Source organism: Ambystoma mexicanum, chromosome 14 (genome assembly GCF_040938575.1).
Source record: "Ambystoma mexicanum isolate Mex_15411 chromosome 14, UKY_AmexF1_1, whole genome shotgun sequence".
In the NCBI taxonomy this organism is placed as follows: Eukaryota; Metazoa; Chordata; class Amphibia; order Caudata; family Ambystomatidae; genus Ambystoma; species Ambystoma mexicanum.
In genome coordinates, this window is record NC_090940.1 from 668,478,332 (window position 1) to 668,490,795 (window position 12,464).

The 12,464-nt window shown below is 48.2% G+C and overlaps 1 protein-coding gene across 8 annotated transcripts in view; it reads left to right on the top strand.

Annotated features, from left to right (window-relative positions):
- The window catches only part of SYNE2 (spectrin repeat containing nuclear envelope protein 2), a 1,840,150-nt gene that overhangs the window by 1,406,419 nt on the left and 421,267 nt on the right, over window positions 1–12,464 (top strand). For all 8 annotated transcript variants that reach the window (XM_069638223.1, XM_069638224.1, XM_069638227.1 and 5 more), the window contains 3 exons: window positions 4,473–4,574; window positions 6,526–6,645; window positions 6,734–6,934. In XM_069638223.1, coding sequence (XP_069494324.1) covers window positions 4,473–4,574; window positions 6,526–6,645; window positions 6,734–6,934 — 423 coding nt within the window. The remainder of the gene's footprint in view (window positions 1–4,472; window positions 4,575–6,525; window positions 6,646–6,733; window positions 6,935–12,464) is intronic.

The following is a 12,464-nucleotide window of genomic DNA, read 5'->3' on the forward strand; positions in this document are numbered from 1 at the left end:
CGGGCTCACCATCCAGGGATCGGGTCGTACAGTCCTGTTGAGGTATCTCGTCTCATCCAAGAAGGGACCCCCTTTCTCACCGTCCGATCCCGGTCTAATAGCCGCGTCAACACTTCAACGAGATGGCATCAATCTTTAGGGTCCCTATTCGGGCACCATCTGTAAATGCAAGGAAATATCGAGGCTGAGTACCGCAAAAGGAAATACACCAAACACGGGCTATAAAAATTCACAGATCTTTAATACTGCGCAGTTACAAAGAAACACAGATCTGATACAGATAGCTATCTGGCTCTCGACACCCCGCAGTAAGTACCAGCCCGTCGGAGTGAGGAGGGAGAGTGCTGGACATCTAGACATTTGCATTTTTATACCTTTCTTACAATATTTTCCAGCCCCTCTGCAGGTTAATAATCTGCGGTCTAGAGTTCGTGCTGAGTTCACATACAGCTCATACAATAATATGCACATGGATTACATAGGTTTGTGTTTCCAACAAGTTACAATGGTGAAGTGTATTCCTGGATTTAGCAGTGAGCCTTAGTACATATCCCTTCACAGTGTAGTTCTGCCAGTGTCCACGCTCGACATTTACATAGTATTGTCCTCGATGTGTATTCGTGGATGAGGCTTGTTAGTGCAGACAATCCTAGGACAATAAGTCATGCTCGGGGCAAGGTCTTATTAGCTAGTCTAAACAGTTGGCCCTCGGACAGTCTAACCATTAACAGAACTCAAAGGTTGGGAAGGTTTGGTTGCAAGTTAGAAACACAATCCACCATTTTAGAACAGAGAATCTCATACAAACAGAAATCAAAATGGCAAATTATTCTAAAATGGTGATGAAGTCGATCTAAAATCGGAACTTTACAACGCGGTTTTCTTCGCAGAGCGACTAGGCTTAGGCCAATATAAATCAGAAGGAGGCACAATATGATTTCCCTTTTAACAATACAACATCCTTTTAAAATGTTAACATCAAAAGAATTCCCGTCATATTAGGCTATTGTGCCTTTCTTTCCTGTTTGTGTTCAGACATTAACTCCACATAAATGTAGAGCATTTCATTGCACAACATTGCCTTGATCCAGACCCAAACTCTTGTCTCACTCCTGCGATGCAAGTAGCCCAACGAGGCAGGCTGCTTCCCACTGACTAGCTGCCAATATCTGAGTGGATCCCAACGTGGCCAGATGCTTCCCACTGGCTGGCTGCCAATATCTGAGTGGATCCCAATGAGGCCGCCTGCTTCCCATTGGCTGGCTGCCAATATCTGAGTGGATCCTAACGAGGCAGGCTGCTTCCCACTGACTGACTGCCAATATGAGAGGATCTCAACAAGGCCGGCATCTTCCCACTGGCTTGCTGGCAATCTCTTGAGTGGATCTGAACGAGGTTGGCTGCTTCCCACTAGCTGGCTGCCAATATGAGAGCATCTCAACGGGGCCGGCTGCTTCCCACTATCTGGCTGCCAATATGAGAGGATCTCAACGAGGCAGGATGCTTCCCACTGGCTAGCTGCCAATCTGAGTGGATCTCAATGAGGCAGGCTGCTTCACACGCCTGGCTGCCAATATGAGAGGATCTCAACGATGCAGGCTGCTTCCCACTGGCTGGCTGCCAATATGAGAGGATCTCAACGATGCAGGCTGCTTCCCACTGGCTGGCTGCCAATATGAGAGGATCTCAACGATGCAGGCTGCTTCCCACTGGCTGGCTGCCAATATGAGAGGATCTCAACGAGGCAGGCTGCTTCCCACTGGCTGGCTGCCAATATGAGTGGATCCCAATGAGGCAGGCTGCTTCTCACTGCCTGGCTGCTGATCTCAGAGTGGATCTCAGCTAGGCTGGCTGCTTCCCACTGCCTGGCTGCCAATATGAGAGGATCTCAACGAGGCAGGCTGCTTCGCACTAGTTGGCTGCCAATCTGAGAGGATCTCAACAAGGCCGGCTGCTTCCTACTGGCTGGCTGCTGATCTCCGAGTGGATCTCAACTAGGCTGGCTGCTTCCCACTGGCTGGCTGCCAATATGAGAGGATCTCAACGAGGCAGGCTGCTTCCCACTGCCTGGCTGCTGATCTCCGAGTGGATCTCAACTAGGCTGGCTGCTATACACTGGCTGGCTGCCAATATGAGAGGATCCCAACGAGGCAGGCTGCTTCCCACTGGCTGGCTGCCAATATGAGAGGATCTCAACGAGGCAGGCTGCTTCCCGCTGGCTGCCAATGTGAAAGGATCTCAAAGAGGCAGGCTGCTTCCCACTGGCTGGCTGCTGATCTCCGAGTGGATCTCAACTAGGCTGGCTGCTTCCCACTGGCTGGCTGCCAATATGAGAAGATCTCAACAAGGCCGGCATCTTCCCACTGGCTGCCTGCCAATCTGAGTGGATCTCAACGAGGCCGGCTGCTTCCCACTGGCTGGCTGCTGATCTCCGAGTGGATCTCAACTAGGCTGGCTGCTTCCCACTGGCTGGCTGCCAATATGAGAAGATCTCAACAAGGCCGGCATCTTCCCACTGGCTGCCTGCCAATCTGAGTGGATCTCAACGAGGCTGGCTGCTTCCCACTGGCTGGCTGCCAATCTCTGAGTGGATCTGAACGAGGTCGGCTGCTTCCCACTAGCAGGCTGCCAATATGAGAGGATCTCAACGGGGCTGGCTGCTCCCCACTATCTGGCTGCCAATATGAGAGGATCTCAATGAGGCAGGATGCTTCCCACTGGCTAGCTGCCAATCTCTGAGTGGATCTCAACGAGACAGGCTGCTTCACACTGCCTGGCTGCGAATATGAAAGGATCTCAACTTGGCTGGCTGCTTCCCACTGGCTGGCTGCCAATATGAGAGGATATCAACGAGGCTGGCATCTTCCCACTGGCTGCCTGCCAATGTGAGTGGATCTCAACGAGGCCGGCTGCTTCCCACTGGCTGGTTGCCAATCTGAGAGGACCGCTGGCCCCGCGCCAGAAGGAGCCCTTCAGATCTAAGCTTGCGCACTAGAGACGCAGCCTTTTGTTTCTTTCTTTTCCAGTGCAGTTCAGCACACACCAGGCAATTTTATTGACTTGAGGGTAAGAAGTCCAAGCTGCCCAAAAATAACTCTGTTTGAATTATCGCTGCTGCACAAAAGCTGTCAGATCAAAGGAGCTCATCAGGAGCGTTGCGTTTGATTATTTAAAAACTCCTGGAACAACACCTATAACAAGTAACAAAACACATCACTGTGCTATTTACTGTACTTTAAAGTCACGAGTTTCAGCATTCAAAAAACAAAGTTTACTATAAGGTGTGTTGCGCCTAATCCTTAGTTCAATAAATGGTTTCTTTGACTCAGAGTGCAGCGCTCCACCTTTACTCTTCAGCTTGCCAAACCTGCACCTTTTCATTTATGTTCTTGAATGCCTGATGCAAAAAGGGCTTAAGGCTTAAACCAAAGGCCAAAAACGAACACAGGACCCGACAGCTCGGAATCTGTGATGAAAGGCAGTTTAGAATGTTGACTTCTCTTTCTTTATACTTCACCAACCAATCAATGGCGAGATCCCCCACCGCCATCTTGGCTTGGGGTAATCTGCAACTCCTGATACCAGAGTTAAGGCACTCGTGGAATCGCACACCGATGTGTGAAATGCTTTCCTGACAGTACCCCCAACTCACCATGCTCCCCTAAATGCACTCCACCACGCTGCAGGACATCTTACGGGAGCACGGAAAATTGACTGAATCACGCCCATCCTATGCAAACTACATTGTCTTCCCTCCAGGCCAGGATACTGTTCAAGACTGCATGTATCATCTACAAACAGTGGCATCGCTAGGGTGGGGCCTAGGGGGCCGGGGCCCACCCTGTGAAACCATGTGCCCCCCCCCTTGTACACCCCTACCTAAGATGAGCAGTGACCATGTTCTCCCCCTACTTTTGTCTGTACCGCCCTTACTTTTGTCTTTGGCCCCCTCTGTGCCCCTCCTAAATTTGATTCCTGGCGATGCCACGGTCTACAAAGCAGTCGCGAGTAGCACAACAGCGTGACTGGCAGCTAAGCTCCACATATCTGGTGGTACGTGATCCTCACAGAGCAAATCGACCAACCAGCTTGAATCGCAACTCCTCCGCAAAGAGAGGACATGCAAACAATCTTTCTCGTGTCATGCTCCGACACTCTGGAACTCGATCAGTGTCGGCTCGGAATGCCCCCACAATTCTCACATTTCGCAAATCTCTCAAAACATAACTCAACAACACCTGACCAAGGACTAATTCCAATGGACGCACATACCAACGCATCTGCGCCTCTGTTAAAAGATGCCAGCCCAAAGGCTGGCTACCCATGCTTTATACACGCTTTATACAGCACTCCACTGGTCTCAAGCTAGGTCCGACATTTATAAAATAAAAGAAATGTTCTGTTGGAATTGCGCTGCACTTTTTTTCACTATGTATAATGTAATACATGTCCCATCTATTTTTGTTTTACAGAATGAGGCCAGGGGGCTGTATGATTCCCTAATCGAGAAGAACGCCTCTCTGCGGCACCGTTTGGATGAAGCCACTGGATTGGCTGTGGCAGAGCAGCTCCAGGTAACGGGCTTCCGCCTATTCTATAATACATGTCACTAATTTTTAGGATCACATCCCAGCCACACCTATGTACTGGCCGCCAGATAGTGTATTGCTATACACCTATCACCCCATCTCGATCACACCGTTCCTTGGGAAACTCCTGGAGAAATTGGTTCTCCCATAACTGACCCAACATACTGAGCTGGTTGGTTACCTACATGACCATCAATCTGGACTCCGAGCATCCAGAGGCACGGAGACTGCTCTTCTGAACACCTGTGAGGAACTGTTTGCATCTCTGGACTCTTACTCTCCTACTGTTCTCATTCTACTTATCTTTTCTGTGCATTTGATACAGTCAACCACTCCATCCTCAAAAAAAGACTCCATGATACCCTTGGTACCTCGGAGCGGGCACTGGGACTGGCTGAGCTCCTTCCTCACTAGCCATCCCTCCCAGGTGATCTTGGGTTCTTTCTCCTCTCCCACCTCTATCTCTGCCTGTGGCGTCCCCCAGGGCTCCAACCTCTCACCCTGGCTCTTTAACATCTATCTCGCCCCACTTGCTCACCTTATTTCCACTTTTTCCCCCACTTCCAGTGTTATACAGATGAGTCCCAACTCTTCCTCAAACTTCCCTCTGACCCTCGTACTACTTCCTCTACCATTCCTGACTGCCTCTCTGCGATCCAATCCTGGTGTGATTCTAACGACCTCTGCCTGAATGCCAACAAGATAGCGATTCTTCCTATCGGGATTGCTGCCCCCACCTTCCTCCCTTCTTTCTGGCCACCCTGTATGAGCTCCCCTACCTCCTCCTACTGAAACCAGAAACCTCTGAGTTATCTTCGACTCCTCTCTCTTTCTTTCCTCCCTCACATCATGGACCTTGCCAAGAAGTCACATTTCCAACTCCACCTCCTCAGAGGCATCCTTACTTTCCTCACCTTTCCCCAGAAGTTCAATATCTCTAGAGCCCTGGTACTCTCTAGGCTGGACTATTGTAACAGCCTCCTCCTCAATCTACCTTCTTCCTCTCTTCGCCCCCCCTATTTCAGCTTATCCAGAATAGGGCTGCAAGACTTATCCTTGGCCTCAAGGCCAGGGACTGTACCTCTCAAGCCCTAAAATTCCTACACAAGGCAAGACCCCAGATAGCAGGATCAGGCCCTGTACTCATCAGGCCCTGTACTCATCAGGCCCTCCACTCATCAGGCCCTCCAATATTGGGTCAGCAGTATGCGTTCACAATGTGAGGCTCCAGATAGCGTGAGCAGGCCTTGCACTCATCAGGCCCCCCAGTACAGTGTCAGCAGTATGGGTTCTCAAGGGAAACCTCGGATAGCGTAAGCAGGCCCTTCCTTTCCAGTCCTAATTCCTGGCTCACTCTTCGGTATCACCGAGGCGTCCCCTCCTGATCTGCTTTGCTTGTCGACCACAGACTTGCTCACATCCTTTCTCCTATGCCACGTGTGCAGGGTGTCTCCTCGACAGCTCCCGCTCTGACTCACCGCCACTTTGTGTCTCTACTTCCTTTTTATTTCTCCCATGGTGTTGAGGGGTCTCACTTTATCACACTTAGGCTACTCTGATGCGAAAAGGTGCGTCGGGCACATCACTGCAGTCTAGCATTGCCATGTAAAGCACTGCAGCATTGCATTGCTCATGATGGCCTTGCAAGGCCTATGCTCCATTCCCTCTCAAGTCGAAAGGTGTATTGGTGTGTCTAAATGTCATGAAGAGGTTCCACAGCATTCGTTAAACTAAAATTACTGTTACATTACAAATCCTTCTAGAGAGAAGTTGTGTTTTTTTTTTCTTCCCTTTCATGTAGATTTGTCTTTTCTTGCTTTTTATGGCCTGTTCAATATTTACACAAGTAGGTTAACAACTTTACTCACAAGAAGCATTTATAGGAAGTGTTCTGAAACAGTCTTTCATCCAGTGTGCCCTTGTGCTTGCGCTGTAGGACCTGCATGGGTTGGATCTGGAGCTTCAGGACTCTGAGAGTCAGGTAGTGGCGCTGAAATCCAAGGGCGAGTTGCTGAATCTACCCATGTCCGTGATCCAAGAGGCGCACAAGTTGGAGGTAAGGATAATCCTACATCTGTGGCAGTAGTGCAGCTGTAGACCTGTGTTCCATTTATTTGAATATTGAATGGCCGTATCCTCCCCAGGGTGTCCTCGATGGTTCTTGGAAGATATTGGGATCGAGACGAGAAGCGCTAAGCTCTGCATCCATTAGCGAGAGTCTGTACGATGGCCTGCTCCGTGGGATACTGCAATTGGTGGAAATTGGACGGGAGGAATTGATTTTGAGTGCAGGATTCCCATTCAGAAGCATCGCTGCCCTACAGGATCACCTCCAGCATCACAAGGTATTGAAATGATCTACTGGTTTGTTCTACGCGTACCTGTGTATTGTAAACAATTACTTTGCAGGTGGAGAATTGAAAATTGATGATGAAAGTTGGAGGTAAATCCATTGCTGGGCTACTCTACTTTTCGTGCATAAACACTTGTAGAGCTCTTTACAAGCGTTGGATTTAGTTTCCTAAGTGATGATGTATCTTCTTTAGGGACTACCTTAGTATTTGTTGTGTTGTTAGGTGCAGTGATCACAGCTCTTACCTCTCCTGGGATTGTAGCCACTAATTGTGTCCCTAGGATTTGGAAACTCCTGTCTTTGTGTGATGGGTCATGACCGTTGTCATATTCCTTGCCGCTATGTTTGATGATGTATGGGGTTAGAAGTTGTGTATTTTCAGTTAATGGGCATGAGCAGCCGTCTCTCAGGGATATTTAGTCCTAGGGTTTCGGGGCAGAGCACTGGGATTTTGTGAACTGGGAGCTAGCTTGCATTTTGAGCGTATGGTGAATGTCTAATGGGAGCATGCTGGGGATCCGAGGACGAGTCTGGCAGCAAAACAAGGAATGCGCAAACTCTGTCACTAACACTTAACAACAAACACAATCACGGTATGTTGGGTCTTAACTGCATGTTTGATCATGTTAGTTGGTACGAGATCAATACATTAGTGTTTTAACAGGGTTCATGTTGCTAGCTATGAAAAAATCCTACTGCTGTTGGCTATAACCACTTATATCATTAGAAAGGGAGCCCCTCTACTGAGAACGAATGTGGGTCAAATACCCTGTTCTATGGCATTTCTTCCACTCACGCGGGTCTACAGCCACATTTAGCTCACTGTACCTTTCACAGAGGAAAAATAGCCATTTGCATAACAGTCTTTGTCCTGCCCTGGGGCAGTCCAGCAACGAAATGCTAGGCAATTCTCCTCTGAACAAGAGTACCAACAGCAACCCCAGACATGCGTTTAAGCCTAGTCGCTCCTCATCAATGAGGTGAAGCTGAGCCTCTCTAAGGTACAGGGAGCAAGGGGTCCATGTCTGGATTATCCTGGGTTACTTAGGGTGAAGCCCCAAGCTTTACAAAATTACCAAGGAGTGGGAGAGCTTCATCAGGAGAAGAAATTCCATAGAACAGGGTATATATATGACACACACAGTAAATCAAATGACACTTGTTTTGAAAGACTTACGGTGTGGGGATGCCGTGCCTAGTCAGCATGCGACAGAAGCAGAACAGCGCTGCCTCTGACAGCTTCAACTTGCATGTGCCAACCTCAACAACTTGCATCTAAACCAGTGCGTGGGTCGCCATCGGGGCGCAGATGGAGATGAATTTCATCCTTTGAGGATTGCTTTGAAGAGCAACATTCATATGCGTTACTGAGTGATAGTTTAATCATCAGTCTTTTTTTATGTTATACTTCAACTAATAGTGTTGTGCTTCTTGTGACCCTCAGAGGAGTGTTCTCAGAAGTTGGCTTCAGTCCCGGCATTTTTCTGATCCTGGAATGAAATGAATGTGCAATTGAACATTCCATCTGTTTCCTGATGCCGGAGTCTGGGCGCCTGGCTGTTGGGTAGAATATCATTTGTGTGCCATTCTCTCCCCACCTGAGTGTCCCCCTGCACTTTTTGCTGGACTCTTGGATTTTGTATCAGTTTTCCTGAGTGAGTGGGCACCCTTTTCCACACTCACTCAGTACCTCTGGGGACCTTTTTTTTTAACCCTTTTTGTTGTATCTTTTTGGAGTAATGTTTTCCTCCAACTTTTAAGACGTCTGCAATCTATTATTGCAGCTGGCAGCACTGTCTGTGCAGTGTTGCTGGGAGCTCGTTCAGCTGCCTTTTTTTTCTTGTGATAACTACTGTTTCCTAGGAATGATGGGATACTTTTTATCCTACCTAACTTTATTTTTTTTAATCAGCACCCCCAAACTTATGTGGAATGCTAAATGGACATGGTGTACCCTTTTTCCACATCCCCTGTAACTTGCCTAGTTACAGTGAAAGGTTTATCTCAGTGGCTGGTGGCAGTGGATACTTTCCACTGACTTTTAGTGATTCTTATTTTTTTTAATGTTTTATTTTTTTACGCACAGGCTGCTATCGCATCTGCTGTAAAGGACACCTGGGTCACAATTGACCTAAAATGGTGCCCGTCTTCTTTTTCACCAAATCTTGATGACTTGTCCTTTTTTGAGCCGTCTTCTGCCGTCCTGGGTGGGGGAGGTCCTGCTCAATCTTTTGTCCTTGCCGGCTCGCTTTCGGAAGCCCACCCGACGGTGCCAGCGTGTCTGGGAGGACGGGAAGATGCGAGTACACTGAAACTCTGCAGGTCTGTGTCCCCCATAGATCCGCTTGAATCCAGTTCTGACTGGGAGGCCGGCTGTCCTTTTGGGACAGCCACTACCCAAAATCTTGAATGTGGCATGACTGCTGATTGGTTGGTTCCTGCATAAAGGTGAGGGTCCTGGAGAAAATCAAGGAGTCAACCCATTGAATAAAGAATCTGAGGATGAAAGGCGTCTGCAGCCACCGCCAGCAGCCGCCAGTGACTGCTGACTGACCGCTGCTGCTCCAACCTCCTCTTCTGTTCGACAGAAAAGATCCAGACTGGACGACTTCCATCCCTGGGCTGGTTGGCCTAACCAGTCTTGAGACAACCTGCATTTTGTTCCATCCCTCGAAGAGCTGCGACCGCCTTGGGCTGTAATTCCCCAATACCTTGGGACCTTGACCAATCTGCTGTGAATCGTCTCCTGAAGTGTGGTTTCAGCTGGAACTTCATGGGCATCCTGTGGGCCTACAGTCACTCTTTCCCGCTCTGAGATGTCTCCCCTTCCAAGTCAGGGCCTAGGAAACTGAGTGAAGCCTGCCAGTGTCAACCGTCGCTGAACCGAAGCCTTTGTCCAGTCCCAACGAGCCAGCATCATGAAGATAGTCTTGCATCCCATTGCAAGAAGCTGACCGTCTGCTCACGCCAAAAGTTTCTTCTTCAACCTCCAAGTCAAGAATCTGAACAGGAGCTGCTGTTGCCTCACCAGGGGACCTGCCGATGACATTGTCTTCTTTCCTCATGAAAAGGTACTGTCCCGCTCCTAGGTACTTACCTGGTTAGTTGCTATGTTAAATTAGAATCCTCCTGAGCTTTCCGAGACACATTGGGGTGGACAACCCAACTGTGTTCTCCCAGGCCTAAGGACACTGGTCCTTTGGTCTACAATCTTTCAGGGGGGGTCTACCAGACCTCCCTAAACCATCTTTTAACTAAACATTTTACTTACTTGTAATGTTGAAGATTCCAGCTAATTTGACAATGTTGGCAGTGTCGGTCTTCCTTTGTTCTGACGTCCGTGTGCCCTGGTCACCCAGTGTCCCAAATTACCTTGAGACTCATCGGCAGACAGGGCTGGACTTTATAAAGTATAGGCTGCCTAAAAGTTGCATAACAGGATCCTTGTTTTACGGTTAATCAATAACCTTTTACAATCCAAACTTAATAAATAAGCAATTACTTTACTTTATTATATGTGTATAGCGCTGCCAGTGACCCGGAGGCTTAAGGGCACTTACAATTGTACATGTCATAAAACCAATTGAAAGAGAATACAAACACATTACAAACAATATTACAATATTTGCACAAAAACAGACTAGGAAAAAAACACACTTTAATCTTAATCACATATTCCTAAAAAAGTTATTAAACCATGTAATGTCATAAATAAGTTGTTAATTAAAAGAGAGAGGACTTTGTACATCGATGACTCATTCCAATTTCAACAATACCAAAAAGCTTGTAACTGCCACTACCAGAGAAGTAGAGGTTCCAGCAAGACAACATTGTCAGAAGGATTCATGTGACAACTGGACAGTCAAGGGCAAAAATCGCCCAAAGTGCATTTCACGAGAACCTTGGAGATTGGGGCAATAAATTGATAAATGTGCCAACTGCGGCGATTGGGTTACAAAAACGGCAAAGACCACATTCCTCTGATGATGTATTATAACGGAGGAGCACCTCCCCAGTAAAAGCTCGATTTATTCTAAACCAAATAAATAGCCGTCTAACAAGGAGATGGGGATAGATTGCAAGCTAAGGTGCACATACTCCTACTCCTCTTAAATCACTGGTCAAATGTTTTAAAGATCCGTAAGAATGGTAAGTATCTATTGTGTGGGCCCAGTCATGCCTAAAAAGGATGTGTTTGACTCTCATTAGATTCTCAACCAAATCACCAGGTTGTCATGGTGCATGCTCCCACACCCTTGAATCTGGTAAGGGCACCCTTGACACTGGCATCCTTAAGGGCTTATCAAGCCCCTAAGAAGTACCCTAGAATCTCCTGGACTCAGTCCTGGCGCCACTGGCGCCAGGCTCATAGTAGGAGTTGAACTCATGGAACTATATTCTCAGCTTAGTGAGGCTGAGCCCTCCGGTACAGGGTGTGGCTGTGGGACTACTTTACCTGAAGTGGCAGGATACGGTTAAGGGACGATTTGCCTGGAACTACTTGAAAGGCTATTTAAACTGCACCCTGCAAACAGAACACGCTTTGCGTTATTCTGCACTCCTGCAGCGTAACGCTCACCATGTCTGCTCAGCTCTTCTTCAGCCACGCCCGTCCAGAGTTTTCTATCCATCGGCACCTGTGAATGGAAAAGAGAAGAACAGGAGTTATTAAGCGACAAAGGCCTTACCTGTAATCGGACATTCCTGTCCGGCTTTCCGCTTATTCCCGGACCGCCGCATCTGCAGAGAAGAAGCAGAAAAGAAGGTACCGCACGAGCATCCATCCTCACCTGGGTCGGCATCTTCCTGGAACTTCATCGAACAGTCCTTCCATCATCTTCCTGGAATCGCACCGCACCTGCTGAATAAAAAAAACACAGCAGCTAAGTCACGCACAGCAAAAAAGGCTATTCGAACATTCGGCGCGCCTCTCATAGCGCTATACTCACCTGCGAGAAACCTGCTTAACATTGCAAGGAGAGTCAATCCGTCACCCGGAAACCGCTCGACAATACGCCTAAAAGAAAAGAACAGACGCTAATTAGAAAACTTGGGTGACAGAGACTTTAAGCATCTATTCCAAGAAGGCATTGGTATAGAGACTTACCTGCTTACTCGGGCTCATCCAAATCAGCAGCAACACCCATCGGATCAGTGAAGTAACTTGATCTTGGGGAAAGACTGTACATACCGTGCCCCTGCCAGAGAGAGTGCAGGACGGAGAGCCCACCTTTTAAAAACCCAAGGTGAGCCAGAAGAAGAGGAGGAAATCGGACAGTGGTGAAGCCAATCCGGCTCCATTCAGTTGGCTAATATCTTGTTTCGACGTTGCAGGCCAAAGCCTTCCGAGGTGAGATCGAAGGGAAGGCGTGGGCAAGCACCATCTTGGAAGCAATGCAACACCAGTGCAGACAACAGCCTTCAGCCACGAGCTACGCCCCCGTGGAGACCAGGTGAGTGTGACAGAACGCGAAGCCCTACACAAATTCTCTACCTGGGCATCATGGCAACTTCAGAAACCA